The following is a 23,300-nucleotide window of genomic DNA, read 5'->3' on the forward strand; positions in this document are numbered from 1 at the left end:
AGGTCTGAATTTCCTGTTTTTGGACCTGCTGGTCTTTTGCACCTGGGCTATGAATGAAACCATGAGCAGATTATATAAATTCTGGTTCCAAGGTCTAATAGAGCAGGTGGTTTCAAACTAGAACTCTTCCTTGCAAAGGATAGTTAGGGAAAATGTGGGGCCTTGTAGCATGCCTACAGACACAGTTCTCATGCACCAAGTGGCCTGTGGGCTAGGAGACAGCTTCACCAACTGTTTGAATTTCTTGAGAACAACCACCACAAAATTTCTCTAACTCTACATTTACCCATACCACAGAAGGAGTTATCCTTCAAGTTGGGCATAAGACTTAATTCCCTGGAGAATCTCCTACTTCAATTCTGGGGAGTATATGTCACATTCTTGAAAGGAAGCAGGATGGTTGATCTGAATGACACTGCAAATCAGTGTGCATTTTTTTTGCATGTCAGTATTCTGTAGGCTGTATCTTCTTTTCCTGACCCAGTTTCTTAGCCATTATTATATGTGCAGTCATTTTATGAGAGCAACTTTTTTGAGAATGATTGAATCAAACAGAACAAGAAAATTAACCACACTAATACTTTCTACTGATCATAAATTCTTTTTATAAATACCTAAGGAGAACCAGAAGAAATGATTATTTTCTGGCTCTGCCAATGATACTGCATTGATTACTATTTAAAATTCTAGTTACAGAAGCTTATCCTGGAATATACAGATACAGCTACAGCACTTTTGTATGAGATACTTCTTGTCTTTCAGCAGGTACAATGGTTTTATTATACATACTATATTGTGTCATTATCTTGTATGTCATGATCATTATATGATATATACTGTTGTTGTTGAGTCATTAAGTCACATCTGACTCTTTTGTGACCCTATGCATGGTAGCCTTCAAGGCTCCTCTGTCCATGGTATTTCCCAGGCACGAATACTGGAGCGGGCTGCCATTTTCTTCTCCAGGGGATCTTTATAACTCAGGAATCAAACCCGCGTCTCCTGTATTGGCAGGCTAATTCTTTACCACCAAGCCACCTGGGAAGCCCTGTTATATGATATATATATATATTCTATAATTAAAATGCTTGTATTAGAGATAATCTCCAAAATTGGGTGATGTAAATGATAGGACTACTATTGCTCCTAAGTGTTCATCTAGCTTATGTTCCTAAATACTCATCTTAAAGATCTGATTAATCAGGATAAAATATATTTGAAAAGGAATATCTTTTTAGCTATGTTTTACCTTCATGAATATAACTTGCTTATTTCCTTGCATTTTTTTTTTAGGGAAATATTGGATTGGAGTCAACAAAGTTTGCTATTAGCTGGATAATGTCCTTTTTACAAAGTTGTCCTCCCATAGTAAGTACCTTCTAGACGCAGAAAAACTATCACTCAAGGCTGATGAAACAGATGCTCTTGTGCTTAATTAATGACTATTTCTCTATAAGGGGTCAAGTTTATAAAACAGAAGAAAATGTACATTTGATAATTTTATTAGTCAAAATAAAATACTTTTCTATTTGGGGCCTGAATGTTTAAGATATTGAAATAACATCTTAAATGTGATTTTTATTTAATGAAAAGCCCTAAGATATACGTAGAAAATAGAATTTTAAAACACTGGCTGTATAATTAAGTGAAAAACACGAACATTCATCTTAAACAGTGAGTGTGAGTTGGCGAGTATGAGTAGCACACTTTTAGTGCTGAGGCTACTCTGTCCTGGCAGCCGCCATCCTGGTCTGTGGTATCACCACCTCTCTCCTTGACACTCTAATTGCATCTAAATGGTCTGTCCTGTCCTTCCACCAGACTACAGTCAAAGGAATCTATTCAAAATAAAAAATCTGATTATGTCATCACTTGCTTTAAATCACGTGCTCATAATAAATGAAGACAACAAATGAAGACTAGAAACTTGAATATGGCCTACAAGGCTGTGCATGTTATAACCCTACAGCCTCATTTGGTCTCTCACTCTGCCAGCTATGTGGGTCTCATACCCACTGCCCACCCTGATACTCCCAACTCCATCACATGGTCTTTACCATTCCCTCTGTCTGTCTGCTTGAAGTGCTTTTTTCTTCTTTTTACACCTAATTAACTCCTACTCATCCTCAGGCCTCAGTGCCCCTTGCTTGTGTGGGGTGGAGGTGATGATTCTCTCATTCTGATTATATCAGATTCTTCCATCACGGGCACACATTGTCAGAGCATGGCGACTTTTTCCTTTTCTACATAGGACTTGTTACTGTGGCAGTCTACACTGTGTTATTATTTGATTCTGTCTTGTGGTAGCCATTAGTGTCCATATATATTCTGGGTTTCTCTCCTTTCAGGCAAGTAGTAGCAGTACACTTCCCTACCCACTTGAAATTAGGTCGGTTCTGGAATGTGGACCAGTGACTACAATGAGCAGAAACCCCTACCGATCCTTAAGGAACATACAGCATGAGCAAATAATAAACGCTCCTTGTGTTAAACAAAGCATTGATATTTTGTGAGATTTACTACCATCACATAATCTAGTCTATCATGATTGATACAATGTCTTTCTTCCCAAACTCCAGGGGCCATAAGGGTAGGAGCTCTGTGTTTTGTGCCAGGCACATAATAGATGTTAAATAAAATATCTGCTGAATTAACTCTAACAAAGGCTTTATCCATTAATCTCTTCTCATCTCCCCAAACTTACTTTCCCTTTATTCATTCATGTATTTGTCTGTGTAGTCAACATAGATTTAATTGGAAATCTTTTCAAAAGGTAGTAATGCAAACTAAATTTTTGTTGCTAATAGAGGATTGACATGTAGTATTATGTTCTCCTTCCATACATGAACATGCTTCTTTTAACCGTCAGTGGTTTCCTGCTTTGAGCTATGTTGATATTGAGTCTGTCTTAGGGAATCCAATTGCCAGATCTCTGTGACATATATGTATAAAAACCTGACTGCAGTCAAAGGGTACACTTGTCAGTAGTACAGCCAACTGCCTTATACAGAGGTTGAGCCAGGAATCTGGGTCCTTTAGCAGACATAGACTCTAACCAGTCTCAGCCCCACTTCAAAGACTGTTGTAAAGTTACAGTCACTCCCAGCGATAGTAGTTCATATGTGCATGATGCAAGACCCTTACTTTTTGTGTGGGATGTTTGCAGACCTCATCATCTAAACTATTGTGTGAAATTTGGGGTCCTAAGAACTCCAAGCGACAGGAAAGTTTTCTTATCAACCTCTAGGGTTGGTTCACCAAAGGAACTGAGCTGAGTATGTGGCCAGCCTGTGACCATAAAGCATGTCAGGATGAAAGATGGCAAAAGGACCACAAACAGTGTTGAAAACTTCAGTATTAACCTATTTCTAAAGAGTCTGGGTAGAAACAGACCATTTGAGAGAAATTTGCAAGCAGGGAAACTGGTGGAATCATTGAATATACCTGCATGCCAGTCAGCTCTGGCTGATTCTCTTTCTTGATTACAGCAAGATGCTAAAGAAATTAAAAATTTAATTCCCAAATGGGCATTGCTTTGTTTCTCTGCTCCAGACTCTCTGATCTCAATCTACATTTTCCTGACACAATATTTAGTCAATATGTGTAAATGGATCTGGGTTGGGGAAACTTCAGATCACCTGCCTTACTTAGGAAGGGTCAGTAGCCACGTGAATAGAAAAGGGAAATTTTGTCAGTGCTAATTTAATGAGCATCCAGAATGACCTTCTGGTTAGAGCCTGAAAGGGTAGTAGTATTCCTTTCTGTTTTTTACAGTAGCCTAAATTTATGCTTCCAATGTTCTCCTTCTGCTTTGGAGTCAAACTCCTTTGACAGTCAGGTCTAGTTCTGATCCAGATTTTAGGGGGGCAACTGGCAAACCCAGTCAGTCTATGGTCTGGTGCTCTCTTAGTACTAACTCAGTAAGAAATAGCACAATGCAAGGGCATCGGGTGGCAGGGTGGCAAGGACTTCAGCCTAGATTTCTAGTTGAGGTTCCGGCTAAGCAGGTGGCCCTTGCAGGTGGCATGCCGTGCGTGTGTAACTGTGTTTCCCTTGTCTAGATTACTTTTGTGGCCAGTATTGTGAAACAAGTGGTGAAGGGCCTTTCAGCTTCATTTCAGCTGCTAAGTCCTGGCCGAGCGGTTTTGTTGTACCAGCAGTTTTACATCCTCAAGAGCTGCCTGCAGTACAGCAAGACTTTAGCTGAGTATATTAGGAACAACTACAGAGAAGAATTCAGGTAAGAAAAAGTCTGACTCTCATCTTCCACAAAATCCACTCATTTTTTATTTTCATGCAAAACGACAACACAGCCCAATAGTTAGAAGATTAAGCAGGAAATTCTAATGTTTGTTTTTAACATTTTACTTTGATAACACAGTTACCTTACTGTGGTAAGGCAGGATTTGGGGTGGGAGGGTGTCTAAGAACTATTGCCACTTGAAGTGCATTCCTAGGCCAGAAGAGACCAGTGAAGCATCAAAGCTCTCTGGGAAGAACTGTTTCTCATTCACTGTCTTTATCGCAGCCAGCATCTACTTCGCAGAACTGGTAATGATTTTAACATGTGAGTAACTGAAAGTAAGAAACCCTACTGAAGGAGACAATATAATTGGCTGTGAATTAACCCAGTCATTGGGAAAGAAAAACAATTGATAAGGGAGGAATGATGAATGCAGGAATTAGGGTTTTCTTTTTTGTTGTTTCATTTACCCTTCTCTTACATTCAATAACAAAACAGTAAGAAAGAACAGTAGAGCGCGTTGTTTCATCAGCCAGCTTGTTCTGCACCTCGGGGGTTCCTACTTCTATTTATAGGCCGGCAAAGCCAAATGCTCTTAGCGGTATAGCTTTGCATTAGCACCTTTAAAGGGAAAAACAAAACAAAATCCAGGTTGTGTCTAACTTAAGATGAAAAGGGTACAGCAGGCACAGCTTTGTTATTACTTTGGATGGAGACAAACATACATGGATGGGAAGGCATGTACTGTGGCCTAAAGATTTGCTTTAAACAATTGTACAGGCCAGTGTCAGTCCTGTTTTTCCTCCATGTGGTTTTATAGCAGAGGTTCTATTCTGGTCCCCATAAAAGGGTTTTGGTTGCCCCACTATGAGTTGGTGCCCAGGACCTAATTTTTTCCTCACTTTTTTTGAAGGAAAATTCATATAGCATGAAATTCACCATTTTAAACATTTTAAAGGGTGCAATTCAGTGGCTTTTTTATTTTTAAAGACTATTTTTTGACCCAGGCCTACAGCAGTGAAAGTATTGATTCCTAATCACTGGACTTCTAGGAACTGCCAAGACTTTATTATTATTTTTACTTTTTTGTTTTGGTTGCACCATGTGGGATGCGGGATCGAACTCAGGCCACTTGCATTGGAAGCACAGAGTCTTAACCACTGGATCACCAGGGAATTCCCTCAGTGGCTTTTAATACATTTCACAGTGTTGTGCAACCACCACCCCTATCTAATTGCAGAACATTTTCATCACTCCCAAAGAAGCCTGTTACCCATGAAGCTGTCACACCCCAGCACCCGGCAACCGCTAATCTACTCTCCGTCTCTGTGGATTTGCCTGTTCTGGACATTCCATACAAATGGAATCACACAACATAGGCCTTTGTGTCTGGTGTCTTTCACTTAGCATGATGTTTCCAAGGTTCATCCATGTTGTAGCATGGGTCACATAAATCAATGTCTTAAAAATAGTTATGCACATTTAAAAATCAGAACAATGGCAACTATAGTGTCACATGCCTACATGAAAATAGTTGGCCAGGGCTCAAAAGCAGCTGGCCTCTTAGGTAGATAATGCACTGTTCAGTTTGCCACTGTCTCCTCTCTTTGTCCCTAGTGTTATCCTTCCTACATGTGACACCCAAGACTCACATACAGAAATGTTGTAACTGTTCAGTTTGTCTGGGGTGGCACCTGGGCACTGGTGTTTAAAATAAACTCTCTAGGTGATGCTAATGTGCGTCCAGGGCTGAGAAGCAATGCTTGAAGCCGTCCAAGAGTCTAGCTAAAGATTTTCTTACTTTTGTCTCTTCCCTGGTTTTTTCCTATAGTAGCTGATCCTTGCACAGTGTTGTAGCTAGGGGTGCCACACCCTACATAGCTGAAAATCCATATATAACTTTTGACTCCACCTAAAATTAACGAATAGCCGACTTTTGACCAGAAGCCATTCTGATAACATAAAGTTTATTAATACATATTTTGTATGTTATATGTATCTTATACTGCATTCTTATAATTAAGTCAGCTAGAGAAAATATTATTAAGAAAATCATATTTATTGATACAGGAAGTTCATGTTGTCTTTAAAAGATGAACTGTCTATCTATATGTATCTACATTAATTTGTCTTATATGGTACAAAGCACTGTAGATGTTACATATATTACAATCACTAGGCAAAAGAAATGAAAAGATAATGTGAAAAAGAAATTTATGTTTATGTACAGGCATAATGGTTCATGCACTGGTAACAAAGCAGCAGCAATATGATCACTTCATGGTAACCTGGCTTATACAATAATGAATGAATCGTAAAAACATGTTTATGGCACACACTATATTCATAATATAGTATTGGAAGCATTGTTACTTAAAAAAAAACACGTGTGGTGATAGGCTGATACAGTTTCTCCAATTACAAGAAAGAGAAGCATACTGTATGGTATGTAAGTCTTTGAAAACAAAGTTATAAACAGTAATATGAGAACTCACACATTATCAGTTTTATATTAAGCATCACCTCATGCCTACGTAAGGACAGGCTATCCACTTCAACACAGGTCTGTGCACAGTGTTCTACACCTATATTTATATACACTTACTGAAAAAAATCCAAGCCCAAGTGGATCCACGCAGTTCAAACCCATGTTGTTCAAGGGTCAACTGTACTTCACTGAGGCCGTGGGGACAAAGTCTCCTCTTCCCTCGACTTGGTCCTAGTGGGGGGCCAAGCTTCACTCACCCCAGCTTGACTCATTTCAACTCCCCACTGTGTGTGGCCTGTGAAAATGAGAGGCAGGAGCCTCAGCTCACACCGTGGTGAGGACAGTCCTAGCTTCCTTATTGATGCTTTGATAACTGATACATTATTAATGCAATTCACTTTCTTTGCTGAAGTAAAGTGCTTCAGTGAGCTGAAAGACTCACATAGCAGAGGTCTTCTAGGTCACAAATGGAGGAGATTGGAGGGTTAAGTGTTGGTAGTCTTGTGGGTTAAACTCCCACACTCAACAGCCCTATGCCAGTAAGTATGTATTTAATGATGTGACTGGTGTGAAAAGTCTTGTTTTTAAAGCTCTCTATTTTGTTTCTTTTTATGATTTGCAGGTACTTTATTCACATGCCAGCATTGGAAAAAAGGCTCCCATTATGTTACCCTATTACCCAACCTACCACTCAACTTTTCCATGAAGTTCTGAAATTGGTTGAACAGAAACAATCTGTGAAATGTTAATAAGAGTATAAAATGTTAATTGGAAGTCAACTTAATATTTATTAGAAATACAGCTATTCCTGTATTCTACAAAAAAGATCTTATTTGAAGGTTCCCTCAATACCTCTCTGAGAGAAGTCTTTAAAAAGAAACTGTTCAATACAATGACATAAAGTGTTGCTGAAGACTAGCATTTTTCCAAAAGAAAAAGTTTCTAAAGACATAAAAGAAACAGAAACCTATGAAGAGCAAGTGTACAAAGTGCACCTGATGAGTTTTGGTGTAATAATGGTGACTGGCATGAAGCCACCGACATATCCAAAAATATATTGTGGGGAGTGTAAATACTGGGCAACAGGATGACACCACCTGTAAAAATTCTAGTGATATAAATATTCATGGAAGAAGGAGCAGAAGAACCTAGGCATAGCTGTAAGAAAGGTCAGTTCCTCACTTACCATGGGGAAAGAAGCTTAGACTTGCTTCAACAAAACTAAATGCATTCTGCCACTCTTAAACGAACCTGGGGCTAATGAGAGCAGTCTCGTAGCGTTTCTATGAAAGAGAAACTGTGTATAAGCAGTTATGGCTCTTCCAGTTATTTCTAAAATGTCTTACTATATCTTATGGCAGTAAACTAATCCAACAAAAACCTTCACTTTGGCATCCCTGCTGAACTATTGGAGTTGGGTTTCTAAGAACTCAAGAACTGGGTCCTCCATTCACCTTACTTAAGGGAGAATCAGAGAAGAATCCAGCACCAAAAAAAGAGCTCCCAAGCCAGACTTGCCTGTGCTGTGCAGTGGAGAGAGAGAGTTAAACTCAGGACATCTGATTCCTGGTTCTGGGTAAGCCACTAACCGGCTATTTGACCTGGAGAAAGCCAGATCTCATTTCAGGGCCTATTCTACCATGTGAAAGGCTAGGTAGAACTTGTTCTCAAGTTGTCTTCCAGCTCTGACATTCTCTGCCTGTGATGAGACACTTCTTAGCATTCTGTAATGGGCAGTGCATTCCTCTGTTACTCTGGCTCAGTGCCTGGTTGTACATTGATTTCAACAATACTGTTTTCTTTGGACTAAGCATTTTCCTCCTGGCTGTCATCACCATTGCCCCAGAAAGTGTCTGAGCCTTCTGCACTGTCACCCATCCAAGATTATAAGTCCTCTAAGCTTTCTAATCTAGGGGCAGAAAGGGAGCAAAATGGTGTTTATGAGTGTCCCAGGCTGTCAGATGAGGGGTTATTCCCAAGAGATTGTTAAACAGGAGAATTTGAAAAGATTCTTAGGACAAAGGCAAGCAACACTTGAAACTGGAAAAATGATGGGACAGTAGGCTGACTACTGATGAGTGTGGAGCCTGCAGAATGACAAAAGGACTGACTCAGCTCTGCCTCGGCTTCCAGGCAGTGCCCTGGCCTTGGGCTAGGCGTGGCGAGGCTCTGGAGAGGGCTTGGGGGTCTCTTTCCCACGTGCCTTCTTGTCCATGTTGCCTCTTCTCTCCCATTAGTTTTGGACCTTGGGAAGTTACTTAATGTCTCTATTGCTACTGCTAAGTCACTTCAGTCGTGTCCGACTCTGTGCGACCCCATAGACGGCAGCCCACCAGGCTCCCCCGTCCCTGGGATCCTCCAGGCAAGAACACTGGAGTGGGTTGCCATTTCCTTCTCCAATGCATGAAAGTGAAAAGTGAAAGTGAAGTCGCTCAGTTGTGTCCAACCCTCAGCGACCCCATGGACTGCAGCCTTCCAGGCTCCTCCATCCATGGGATTTTCCAGGCAAGAGTACTGGAGTGGGGTGCCATTGCCTTCTCCGTAACGTCTCTAAGCCTTAATCAAAACAAAAATATAACCTATCCCAGAGGGTTGTCAGATTTAAATGAAAAGGTATTGTGTAAGCACGTAGCATGGTATATGGAAGTAGTAAGGACTCAGTGCATGCGTGCTCAGTTGCTGAGTCATGTCTGTGACCCCATGTGTGTGACCCCATGGACTGTAGCTTGCCAGGCTCCTCTGTCCATGGGATTATCCAGGCAAGAAATACTGGAGTGGGTTGCCATTTTCCCCATTAGGAGATCTTCCCTACCTAGGGATCGAACCCATGTCTCCTGTGTCTCCTGAAATGGCAGGCAGATTCTTTACCACTGAGCCACCCGGGAAGTTTTAGGTTTTGGTACTTATTAAACTACTATCAAAGCTGGCTGAGAACTTAGAGATTAGTAAGTACTGCCCTTATTTCCAGGACCAATTTGGGGACTAGCTATTATACTCAGCCCCTAATCTATACAGCAATGAAGAACAGATTCATTTCATTACTATACTGAAAATTCAGTTTTATATCAGCAGGAGTATGATTTCATTAGGTGACTATTTCTACTGCTCATCACCAAGGACTGTAGACTCTAATTGACATTCACAACACAAGAGCTGTGTGGGAAATATTCTTCCCAAGGGTGGACAGAAAGATTTTCAGTCATGTAAACTTTTTTTAACCTTTGATTTAAACAGCTAATTACTAACTGATCAAGCAGACTTTGCCATTCTGTCCTTATAGTGTTCCTAATTGATTATAGACAGGGTGAGAATACACATATGAAGAGTTTCTTCATTTTAGTGAAATCTAGATAATCCAGAAACTATGTTAAGAGGGAAAAGCCTAAAGTCTCTCTGATTGATGATGTATTTTACTTATTTCCACACTGACTCTCACTCACTGGTAGTGCCACTTTTCGGTGTATAGAAATGCCTGAGTATGGTATTAAGTATGGTATTAAACATGCTATAAGGCATTTGCGAAAAGTGGTCACAGCTTGTTGACTGGTGATATGTTTCAGCCGGTGGCATTGTATTTTCTCTGAGGTTAGAATCACTTGTTTTCTATTTAATGTATTTGTGTAGTAGAGAGGTTTCAGTGATAAATGTAGAAGAGAAGCTGGAAATTTCTTGAAAAAATGAATTTAATGGGAATTTCTGAGCAAACTTTAATAGTATTAACTCACTCTGATTTCTTTTTGTTCACTATATTTACTTCTAAAATGCAATACTGACTTGTAAGTTCCACCTGAACTTGGCTCCCTGTAGGAGGAAGACAGTCAGCAATTCTTCATCCCATCAGACCAAGCACTCTGTGCCTGTACATCTGTCTTTTGGACCTAAAGATTTTTACATTGAGAGGAAGGCAGAATGATTCTGGCTGGAAATTGGGGTGGTATAACCTTGTGACCGAGAGTCCAGATGCTTTGTCAGCAAGACCTTGTTTTGATTCTTGCCCATCTACTTGTTATCTGACTTTCAGCAGGTTATTTAACTTTTTTCAGAACTTCCATTTTGTCAAGCATAAGTTAATAGAAAGTCTACCTTAAGGGTTTTTGTGAATACTCATTCATTCATATATAAACAAATAGTTCTATGGCCAGAATACAGAGACAAACCATATGGCATTGCCATTTTCAAGTTCAAAATTGTCAATATCTGCAATCTCATATGGTTCAAACAAATAAAAAACCCCTCAATCGATGGTAGCAATTATCCTAACTCTAAACTCTAGAAACACTAACTCACTTTAAGAACTTATACTTTAAATACATGTCATTAATTCTAATTTTCCAGGTAGTATGGCACTTTGTTATAACATGGCTTATTCTTGCACAGATTTGGGTGAACCTTAAATCATGTATTAACAGTTCAATTACAAATTATTAAGTGGGCATAATATAATTTAAAATGTTCAAATAGAATTTAAAATTTTCTTTCCTGCCTTCTGCCCAAATAAAGAAATCTGTTCTTCCACCAGTCTGCTCCTCCTCAGTGAATTTTACTTCATTCAGCCTACCAGTATACTAACGCATATATATGGAATTTAGAAAGATGGTAACAATAACCCTGTGTATGAGACAGCAAAAGAGACACTGATGTATAGATCAGTCTCATGGACTCTGTGGGAGAGGGAGAGGGTGGGGAGATTAGGGAGAATGGCATTGAAACATGTATAATATCATGTATGAAACTAGTCGCCAGTCCAGGTTCGATGCACGATACTGGATGCTTGGGGCTGGTGCGCTGGGACGACCCAGAGGGAGGGTATGGGGAGGGAGGAGGGAGGAGGGTTCAGGATGGGGAACACAGGTATACCTGTGGCAGATTCATTTTGATATTTGGCAAAACTAATACAATATTGTAAAGTTTAAAAATAAAATTAAATTAAAAAAAAAAAGTCAAAAAAAAAAAAGAGACAGTTGGGAGACCTTTGTGTTTTCTCCTTTCTCTTCATCCTCCAAACACAATCTGTCAGCAGCGCTTATTGGAAATTCCTTCAAAATATATGAATAACCTACTGACTCCTCATAATTACTCTATTTTTGTCCAAACCTCCATCACCTAATGCAATAAACTATTTCATTACCTTGTTTTCACCCTGACTCCTACAAAACCCTTCTCTAAGGTGAGAGTGGACTATTCTTTTGAACAAGGAAATCAATACAATTTATGACTTTAAACCTCTTTTATTCTCATTACCCAAGATGAAATCCAAAGTCCTTACCATGGCTTTCAGGACTCTTAATGACCTGAACTTTGACTACCTTTGTGACCTAATCCAATCAGTCTTCTCATTCACTACTCCCTAAGCACATGGGCCTTTTATGGTTTTCCTTTAAACCTCCAAGTTCTTTCAAGGCTTGGACACTTGCACTAGCAAATGCTTCCCCCCCATCCCCCCACCCCCCCACCGCGCCTCCAGATTGTCAAGTGTCACTTCAAAAAGGGCTTTTCTGATCACTCCAAAGTGGCCTCCCCATCACTTACTTCACTTTATATTTGTTTACTTACTTATTTCCTGCAATGCAGGAGTTTAAGAATGTAAGCTTCATGAGGGTCTGGCCCGCATTCGTCTTATTCATGACTATATCCCAACATCTGGGATAGTGCTATCCCAATATCTGGCTACTCTACAAAGTGCCTAATCTATGCTGAGTTTAGCATGGGCTAAAGAAACATGTAGAAGGAGACCACAGACAGGAGCGCCAGCCCCAGCTGCCACATAACAGCAAACTCATGAAAAGGCCCCAAGTAAGACTTCTAGAAAAACCACCCAGGCAAGCCACAGAATTATGAGATATAATAAAGGGTTGGATTTTCTCCAGCTTTACTGAGGTATAATTGACTAATAAATCTGTAAGGCAGTTAAAGTAAACAATGTGATGACTTGATATTCTTGTACTCTGTGAAGGGATTTTCCCCACCCTCACCCCTCACCCCCACTCAAGTTAATCCATCCCTTACCTCCCATAGATATCTTTTTTTTTTTTGAAGGGCAGGGGAACCATTCAAGCGCTACTGTCTTAGCAAATTTCAATTATATAATACAGTGTTATCAGCTACGGTGACCATGTTACACATCAGGTGAATGTGAACGTGAAGTCGCTCAGTCGTGTCCGACTCTGCGACCCCATGGACTATAGCCTGCCAGGCCTCTATGTCCGTGGGATTTTCCAGGCAACAGTACTGGAGTGGATTGCCATTTCCTTCTCCAAGGGATCTTCCCAACCCAGGGGTCGAACCCGGGTCTCCCGCATCGTAGACACACGCTTTACCGTCTGAGCCACCAGGGAAGTTTTTTTTTGTGTATGTGTGTTTTTACACATCAGGTACTCAGACCTTATTCATCTCATAATTGAAAGTGTTTATACCCTTAAAAGTTTGGAGACGTACCAACCTCTCCCTATTTCCCCATCCCAGCCCCTAGCAACCACTTTCTACCCTCTGATTCTATGAGCTTATCTTTAAAAAAAAAATAAGTGTGATTTTAAGCCTCTAAGTTTTGAGGTGGTTTATTATGTAGCAATGGGTAAACAGAACAAGGACATTTTCATTTATTTTAAATACATTCTATCAATGTTAGTGTAATTCCAAATTAGATCATTTGCCACAATCAAGCACTCTAACCAGCATAAGTATTTTACTTATCTGTTCTTCCAACTTTTTTCTAAAAGTTGGCTGAGTGAGTGAAGTCGCTCAGTCGTGTCCGACTCTTTGCGACCCCATGGACTGTAGTCTACCAGGCTCCTCCATCCACAGGATTTTCCAGGCAATATTACTGGAGTGGGTTGCCATTTCTTTCTCCAGGGTATCTTCCTGACCCAGGGATCGAACCTGGATCTCCCTCATTGTAGACAGATGCTTTATCGTCTGAGCCACCAGGGAAGTCCTTAAAAGTTGGCTAAACATGGCTAAAATCATAAAATCATTTTCCCTTTTGTCATTTTAAATGGATTAGACAGTATCCCACAGAATTCTGATCCTTTTAAAATGGGATTTGTATTTGTCTAAGCACAACAGGGTCTACACTGTCACTGTCCCTTACTGGGGAGCAGCCCTTGGAATCTCACAGCACAAATAACAGCTGACGACTTCAGTGCTGACAGTGTATGATGAACACCAGGAGGACCAAGACTGCTTCTGCCTTCAACCCTTGATCTCTGAGCCAGTCCCTAGAAGGGACTGATGAGGAAGTTATACAACTTGGAGGAGATAAGGTTTTGAAGGTGTACTGGTTATATATCAGAGATCTCTGGCATCTGGGTTTAGGAAAAACCTTGGGGCAAAGGGTTTTCTTTCCTTTTGTTTTTCTATTTTTCTTTTCCTTTCTTGTTGTCTTCTACTTTGAAGGTGACTTTGCAGAATTAAGGGGCTAGAGGTGGAACAAGAGAAAAGAAAGCAAGGTTAATATTTGCCCTAAGATTCTGAGAGGCAAAGGGGACCGTTAAGTTTCCTTCTAGGTGGTCCACTCCTTTGAAGACCCCAGGAGAGGTGTAGGATTTCAGGGCATAAGTTGTGCCTATAAATAAAGATGCTGGATTTGATGGAGCCACTAATTCCCTTCCTTCCTCTTTCCACTTGTGGTGGTGACGCAGATGGAGCAGTTAGTGGCAGTGGTAGTGACAGTGGTTAGTGGTGTGTTTTGCCAGCAAGGAGGATGGTAGAAGCTTCCCAGGTGGTGCAAGTGGTACAGAACCTGCCTGCCAGCGCAGGAGACAAAAGAGACACAGGTTCGACCCCCAGGTTGGGGAGATCCCCTGGAGAAGGAAATGGCAACCCACTCCAGTATTCTTGCGGAGAATCCCATGGATAGAGGAGCCTGGTGGGCTACAGGCCATGGGGTCACAGAGAATGGGACATGACTCAAGTGACTTAGCAGAAGCAGCAGGGCAGTACAGGAGGTGGAGGGTGTAGATCAAGTGGAAGAGGGCCACTGTGGGGTTCTGTGGGCTATTCTGCAATATTAGCCATTATTTAGAACATTGTTCCTACATGGAAATTACTCTGTCTTCAGCACAGCTAACCTGCAAATGAATTTGGAAAGGACTCATTTATAAAGGGAGTATTTTATATCCTGGGGCTTCACAGGTGGCTCCATGGTGAAGAATCCACCTGCCAATGCAGGAGACATGGGTTCTGTTCCTGGGTAGGGAAGATCCCTTGGAGAAAGAGATGGCAACCCACTCCAGTATTCTTGCCTGGGAAATCTCAGTGACAGAGGAGACTGGTGGATTACAGTCCATGGGGGTCGCAAGAGTCAAACACTACTTGGCAACTAAACATTTTACATCTATTCCCAACTATAACCACCAGGGGGCAAAATTGGACAAGGAAGACAGAAAAACAACTGCTCTAGGAGTTTTGATTGATAAACTTTTAATTCCTGCTGATCTTCAAAATTAAATTAATTTTTGTTGTCAGCCTTCTTTAATATGTACTAACATAAATCTAGGTGTGAGAAAACTGTTCTTTTGTGCTCAGTCGCTTAGGTCGTGTCTGACTCTTTGTGACCCCATGCACTGAGGCCCACCAGGCTCCTCTGTCATCCTCTGGGGGATTCTCCGGGCAAGAATCCTGGAATGGGTTGCCATGTCCTCTGCCAGGGTCTCTCCCCGACCCAGGGATCGAACCTGCAGCTCCTCTGGCTCCTACATTGCAGGTGTATTCTTTACCAACTGAGCCATCTGGGAAGCCCCCATATGTTCTTATAAAATCAGCACAAATGTATATTTAAAAGTTTACAAAATTAAATGTAAATTAATATCAATGTCACATGTGATGTTTTGCTCAAACTTCACCTCTCCTCGCAAAATGAAGATGGTAGAATATATCACAAAGGCCCTTAAGTTCTTCAGTCTCCTGGCATCACATTTCACTGTGCTCTTCTGAACTACTACGCATCTTTACGTACAGGCCACGCTAACCTCGGACTGTCCCTTCGCTTGAACATTTCACTATGTTTGAAATCTGCTTGTGTTCTTTTTTTTCCCCAATGTATTGCTATTTTTTTAAATTTTCTTTTAAATTAAAAGAAAAATTTTGAAATATGGTTGATTTACACAGCCACAGTGTTATTTATTTTTTGCCACGCCCTGCAGTATGTGGGATTCTAGTTCCCCAACCAAGGATCAAACGGTGCTCCCTGCATTGGGAAGGCAAAGAAGTCTTAACCACTGGACCACCAGGAAGTGCCTGCTTCTATTCTCTTTTTGGCTGAGAACACTCAAAGTTCCCCCACTTAGGGACAAACAATGGCCCAACATAAACAATGCAAACACAGGCATTCCACTGAGATAAAAATGAAACTTAAAACTTGCTAAGAAACTCCACAGCCTTTCAAGCTGAAGTTCAGACCCCAATTTGAGAGGCTCTGCTGCAGAGGCTGAAGGGCTCACCATGTTTTAAGTATGGTGACTTAACATCATGGTGTCCCTGGACGGTTTACGCTTTTTTTCCCCCAGCACCTCTGCTATATTTTCAATAGTGTCCTCATTTGGATGATAAAGTAATAAAGTTATATCTGTACCCTGGTTAGAAGCCAGTCTCGGTGTGGAATTTTAGGATCAGGAAAGATGTGTGCCTTAGCAGTGGGAGTTAAGAAGCAAAAGTTAAACCTACTTAGAGAAGCTTCTCGGGCTTTGTTGAGACGCATATCCAGTCTAATGTGAGTAAAGCTTTGGGGGTTCAACCAAACTTTTGACATGTTCTGATCTTTTGTGACTCAGAAGCGTCAGGGGTTCCCCTGACTCCCCCATATTAACAAAACACCACCTCAAAACACAGGCTGTAAGAAAGGAAATATTAATACATAGAGTGAAAGGTTTCATCACACTGAGGATTCTCTGATATTTGAGAGCATACAAGGTCATTTTTGGGTAGGAGGGGTGAAACTTCTGAGAAGGCCACATTTACTCAGAGGAGCTGGAAGACTGGACAGCAGTTTTGTAAGTGTATGATACATAATTTGGCTAGCATGATGCTTTGGGCTTGCTACACAACAAAATGATTCCTCGTCGCCAAGTCTCAAGACCAAATTCAGCTGCCAATGAAACTTCAGATGGTTCTGTGTTAGCAATAATGAAAAGATGCCACAAAATAGTGATTTTTAAGGAAGCGGAGAAATATTTCTCTAAAATGGCCTATAGACAAATTTGCTGAGACTGGTCTGTTGAAGTGGATACTAATGACAGCATTCTGGCAACTCTGAGTTCTCATTCCTTCAGATGACGACTATTATTAGCATTATTTCATATTTATCAAGCCCCAACTGGAGCAACTTGTCATAATGGACAGGGAGAGAGAAGGGGAAAAAAGCACCATCTGTCCTTGGCATATGTGCTGGGGACACTCAATGTGGCGACAATGTCTAAATGTGGTCTGTCAGAGGTTTGGGAAGTTTCACACAATTTTCAAGGATCTCGCCATCCCAGAGAGTTTGGATTTAGTTGGACTAATTTGGAGTTAGTTAGATACTTAGGATGTACAAAATTAATAAAACTGGGTCTCTGTTCTAAAAAGCTAAATTCTCTAAGCTAAACTGAGTACAACCTTCAAAACTTTTGCCATATCATCTGTATTTTTATTTACTCCATATTTTTCTAACATCATTTCTAGTACCTCTACTTAGTTTAGAGTATCTGGGAAACCATGGAGTTGATGTTCTAGAAATATATATTTAAATATTTGTGCTTACATATTTCTAATATGTATTTTTAAATAAACACAATTCTAAAAATTTTAAATGCCTTTACCTTGGACTATCTAAAATCATCTTTGTACCACTCTATGGGAATGATAACAGTAAGGAACACTTAAAGAAGATATTACAAGGGTAGAATAAGTCAGATGGTACAGGTATAAAGAAAGGGTTACAGGAAATCACAGAAAGAAGTTTAATTCTGATTGGGTTCATTAACAAGGCTGAACTTAGAAGATTTAGTATTTGTGGAGATTTTAAAAGTATCCACGTGGGTAATATTGTTTCATAAGTGTACAATTTTTTTTCAAACTAAAGAAGATGGCAAAAGATTTGACAAAGCTTGGTGATGAGTGCACAGATATCCCTATATTAGAAAGATGATGCTGTTAAATTGCTGCACTCAATATGCCAGCAAATTTGGAAAACTCAGCAGTGGCCACAGGACTGGAAAAGGTCAGTTTTCATTCCAATCCCAAAGAAAGGCAATGCCAAAGAATGCTCAAACTACCGCATAATTGCACTCATCTCACACGCTAGTAAAGTAATACTCAAAATTCTCCAAGCCAGGCTTCAGCAATATGTGAACCGTGAACTTCCTGATGTTCAAGCTGGTTTTAGAAAAGGCAGAGGAACCAGAGATCAAATTGCCAACATCTGCTGGATCATGGAAAAAGCAAGAGAGTTCCAGAAAAACATCTATTTCTGCTTTATTGACTATGCCAAAGCCTTTGACTGTGTGGATCACAAGAAACTGTGGAAAATTCTGAAAGAGATGGGAATACCAGACCACCTGACCTGCCTCTTGAGAAACCTATATGCAGGTCAGGAAGCAACAGTTAGAACTGGACATGGAACAACAGACTGGTTCCAAATAGGAAAAGGAGTTCGTCAAGGCTGTATATTGTCACCCTGCTTATTTAACTTATATACAGAGTACATCATGAGAAACGCTGGGCTGGAAGAAGCACAAACTGGAATCAAGATTGCCGGGAGAAATATCAATAACCTCAGATATGCAGATGACACCACCCTTATGGCAGAAAGTGAAGAGGAACTAAAAAGTCTCTTGATGAAAGTGAACGTGGAGAGTGAAAAAGTTGGCTTAAAGCTCAACATTCAGAAAACGAAGATCATGGCATCCGGTCCCGTCACTTCATGGGAAATAGATGGGGAAACAGTGGAACAGTGTCAGACTTTATTTTTCTGGGCTCCAAAATCACTGCAGATGGTGACTGCAGCCATGAAATTAAAAGACACTTACTCCTTGGAAGGAAAATTATGACCAACCTAGATAGTATATTGACAAGCAGAGACATTACTTTGCCAGCAAAGGTCCGTCTAGTCAAGGCTATGGTTTTTCCTGTGGTCATGTATGGATGTGAGAGTTGGACTGTGAAGAAAGCTGAGCACTGAAGAATTGATGCTTTTGAACTGTGGTGTTGGAGAAGACTCTTCAGAGTCCCTTGGACTGCAAGGAGATCCAACCAGTCCATTCTGAAGGAGATCAGCCCTGGGATTTCTTTGGAAGGAATGATGCTAAAGCTGAAACTCCAGTACTTTGGCCACCTGATGCGAAGAGTTGACTCATTGGAAAAGACTCTGATGCTGGGAGGGATTGGGGGCAGGAGGAGAAGGGGACGGCAGAGGATGAGATGGCTGGATGGCATCACTGACTCGATGGACGTGAGTCTGAGTGAACTCCGGGAGTTGGTGATGGACAGGGAGGCCTGGCGTGCTGCGATTTATGGGGTCGCAAAGAGTCGGACACAACTGAGCAAGTGAACTGACTGAACTGACTGTATGCTGGAAATATTTTATGATAATAATAAAATGTGTCTAGGATTTGGAGAAGAGAAAAGCATTCCAAGTAGAAAAGAAAGTATGAGTGAAAGCACAGAATCCTGAAATTCAGGTGAGGTGTCTCCAACAGAGGGCTTCCCCAGTGGTGCAGTTGTAAAGTATTCTTGTCTGGAGAATCCTATGGACAGAGGAGCCTGGTAGGCTGCAGTCCACAGTGTCACAAAGAGTTGGACATGACTGAAGCGACTTAGCACATGCACATCTTTGATAGAAGGTAAGCGTCAGAAAATTAAGTTGTGGCAGATCATGCGGGACACTGGCTAAGCGTTCCTGAAGAAGAGGTCTGCAGGCATGGGACATCCCTGGAGGTTTCTGATGAACAATATATAACCAGAGAAGTAGATTAAGAATGGAACTCTGGGAGAGAACTGCAAGATGTGGAGAGCCCAGATTTGGAAGGATCTTATAATAATGACTCAAGTGAAAATATGGTAGCCTCCCTAAGACCCATAACATCCTGATTTGCTCCCTTGTTCTGCTCGTTTGCACCCCCTATTTTTATTTTTTAAAAATTCATTTCTACTGGGCAGTGATATTTCCTCCTTCCTATCCTATATTCTTTGCAGTCTCATCAACTATTTTGTAGACAAGTCTCATGCAACTGTATTTTCTGTAAATGAACAGACAGTAAACATTTTATGCTTTGCAGGCCATGCAGTCAATGTTGTAACTATTCAGTTCTGTTGCAGGGAGAAAAGCAGCCACAGACAATACAAAATATACTGGTGAGACTGAATTTCCCTTAAACTTTATTTATAGACACTGAAATTGAAATTTCAGATAAATATTCTTCTTTTGATTTTTCAACATTAAAAAAATGTAAAAACCATTCATAGTTTTCACACTGTATAAAAATAAACTGTAAATTACAGAAATGCAAAACAAAACCTAATGAGATATCATTCCTCACCCCTTGATGGCTATAATCAAAAAGACAAATAATAACACATGTTGGCAAGAATATGCAGAAGCTGCAACCCTCATACATTACTGTGAGAATTATAAAATTCTCAGCAGCCTTGGAAAACAGTTTGGCCGTTTCTCAAACATCTAAGCAGGGAGTTATATATGATCTAGCAATTCCACTCCTACGTATATACCCAAGAGAAATGAAAGTATATGTCCACACAAAACACTGTACACAAATGTTCATGGCAGCATTATTCATCATAGTCAAAATGTGGAAACATCCATTTCATTCTTTCGGCAGTAAGAAAGAAAGCAGCATTGCTGTGCCACAACCTGGATGAATCCTGAAAACGTGCTAAGTGAAAGAAGCCAGTTGCAAAAAAACCACCTATTGTATGATTCCACTTATAAGAAACGTCCAGAATACACACATCTATAGACAAAAAACAAAAAAAGAATATGAGAGCTGGCAGGTTTTGGCGACAGGGAGAGGAACTGCTCATGGGTGAGGGTTTTCTGGGGATATGTGATGAAAATGTTATAAAATCAATTGTGGTGAAGATAGTGCAACTCAATAAATACACCAAAAAACCCACTGAAATGTACACTTTGAAAGGGCAACTGCAGGGCATGTGAATTATATCTCAATAAAGCTGTTAAAATGTAAATAATGGGCTGCAGGCTAACTGGTCCCGCAGGTGGCAGTTTTCCAGCCTCTGCAGTAGACACCGGGTGAACTGGCTGCTCTCAGAAGCTTACTAGTAGACTCGGCTATTTCAACTTGGAAAATTCAGTTCAGGAAAGCTGGAAGATAACTAGACAGGCTTTTGTTCTTGGGTCCTGCTGATGAGGCAGTCTATAAGTCTCACAGATGTGTGATACAAGCAACGATGAATTTCCGTTTATAAAGTCAGGAATTTAGCCCACACACTCAGATACACTCAGATTCTTTGTGGTTTCCAACAGAGTGGTCCTGCAAAGCCACTAGGCTTCGAGGACCTTCACCTGGTCCCAGACGAGCTGCCCAGGCAAGTATTTTGTCCTTCTTTATTCCTATAGACCAGCTGTCTGCTTAGCTTAAATTCTCCAGCGTCCCATGATTAAAAGACAAAGCTTTGGGACTTCCCTGGTGGTCCAGGGGCTAAGACTCCACGCTCCCAATGCAGGGAGTCCAGGTTTGATCCCTGATTAGGGAACTAGGTCACACATGCCATAACTAAAGATCCCATGTGCCACAACCAAGACCAGGAACAATTAAGTAAATAAATAAACAAAAACAAAGCTTTCTCTCATTACCTCTTTAGAGGGGCAATGTGAGGTGTGACGGTAAATTTAATCTAAGTTTTTCTTCTTATAATTAGAGTCTTGGCCAAGGCAACTGCTTAGATAGTTTCTGTACTGTAACTGTGGCACTACACATTCATTCCACAAATATTTATTTAGTAGGTATGTGTCAGGCACTATTCCAACCACTAGAGATACAGTTATAAACAAGAAATTAAAAACCCCTGACTTCAAGGCATGGCATTTATATTCTAATAAATTGAAGTCTCCTCTTCTTTTATCTGCATCTTTCCATCATGAATTACTGTATTATCATGAATTAATCTTGATTAAGACTCCTATACTTCAAGAGAAGTCATTTCACTTCTCCCTCTGTTTCTAGACAGGACAGATCTATACTCATCCACAGCGAAGTCCTGTGAATTCTGTCCACAATAGAATTTCAAAACACATACTTCTTCCCATCTTTACTAGTCCAAACCAAGATCATTAACACCTATGTTACAGCAATAGCCTTTTTAGGGGTCTTCTGAATCTTAAATTTCTCCACAGTTACTTTTAAAATAATAAAATCTGATTATATCCTTTTTATTTAAAACTTTCCAATAGCTTTTTCATTTTTCTTAGGATTAAGGCCAAAATATATAACCTAGCCCATAGTGGCGTTACATGTCCTCGTCCCTACCTACCTCCCCTCAAATCACTCTACCCTTGGCTCAAAATTTTCCCACCACATTGGTCTTCTCTCTTTTTTTCCCATCCTTCCCCACCCTGTTTTCTCTTTATCTGGAGTATGCCAAGCCCCTTCATACCTCATTCATACTTGTATTCACAAAATTCAGCTTCACTTTCTCAGTAAAGCTACCTTCGACTCCACTCTATCATAGACTTTGAGTTATTAGACAAATAAATTATGTTATTATTTACTTAATAAATGCCATCTCCAGTAGACTATGAGCTCCTTACAGGTGATTATATCTCCTTACCTAGCTCAGGATCTGGCTGATCACAGATGCTCAACAGATGTTTTCAATAAGAAATGGATATTCTGAAAAACATCAATTAAGACAGGAAGACTATGAAATTACTTTAAAAATGTAAAAGTATTTTAAGTACATACATTATAACTTAGAATAAAGAGAATGAGAAGAAGGATAGAAATATGATTAGAAAAGAAGGAAATGAGTTGGGGAGAGAGTGACAAAAAGAGAGGACATAGAGTCACGGCTCTAAGCAAGAGAAGAAGCGTGGTAAAAACAGAATTTCATTTAAAATAAAAACTGGTGAGGGTGTGACTGAAGCATCATTTATTTTAGGAATAATGCTTTTACGAGACTTGGAAAGTTATAATTTAGGACTGCTACTCAGGTAGCGGTCAGAATAAAGACCATCTCAAATTTTTGAAAAGGACAGTTTTTTCCACTTCTTCGCATCTTTTGTCTTAAATCTTTAGAATCTTCTGAATGAGATATTACACGCCTTCCTCAGGAGAACTAGAAGTTTTAGGAAATAAAACACGTAGTGGTGTGCCTACTCTTAAGAGGGAAGCTTTCACTTCACTTCCAGCCTTAATTCTTGGATAATCTGTGCTTCAATCCCCTCTCTCTTCAACCTCTGCATGTGGTGGTAGCTAACTATTTAAAAACGGGAGAGAATATTTAGTTTTATTATTAAGTGTCAAGACAAGGTCATTTGTAGAAAAAATGTTTACTAATATGCAGAAAGCACAGCTCCAAAAGTCTCCATGAAGACCTTTGCCCTACATGTAAATGGAT

At 40.3% G+C, this 23,300-nt stretch overlaps 2 protein-coding genes across 3 annotated transcripts in view; one reads left to right on the forward strand and one right to left on the reverse strand.

The window, feature by feature from the left end:
• Positions 1–11,528, forward strand: part of C5H12orf56 (chromosome 5 C12orf56 homolog) — an 80,086-nt gene extending 68,558 nt beyond the window's left edge. Inside the window, exons 10-13 of the mRNA XM_019960887.2 lie at positions 691–765; positions 1,294–1,368; positions 4,062–4,240; positions 7,354–11,528. Of these exons, the coding sequence (XP_019816446.2) occupies positions 691–765; positions 1,294–1,368; positions 4,062–4,240; positions 7,354–7,480 (456 nt within the window). The 3' untranslated portion in view covers positions 7,481–11,528. The remainder of the gene's footprint in view (positions 1–690; positions 766–1,293; positions 1,369–4,061; positions 4,241–7,353) is intronic.
• The window catches only part of XPOT (exportin for tRNA), a 168,274-nt gene that overhangs the window by 125,041 nt on the left and 19,933 nt on the right, over positions 1–23,300 (reverse strand). The window contains exon 2 of one of the 2 annotated variants that reach the window (XM_070789358.1): positions 22,512–22,573. The exons of the other annotated variant lie outside the window; for it this stretch is intronic. The gene's annotated coding sequence lies outside the window, so the exon portion shown is untranslated. The remainder of the gene's footprint in view (positions 1–22,511; positions 22,574–23,300) is intronic. 2 annotated transcript variants of the gene reach the window in all.

Source organism: Bos indicus, chromosome 5, assembly GCF_029378745.1.
Source record: "Bos indicus isolate NIAB-ARS_2022 breed Sahiwal x Tharparkar chromosome 5, NIAB-ARS_B.indTharparkar_mat_pri_1.0, whole genome shotgun sequence".
NCBI classification, from domain to species: Eukaryota; Metazoa; Chordata; class Mammalia; order Artiodactyla; family Bovidae; genus Bos; species Bos indicus.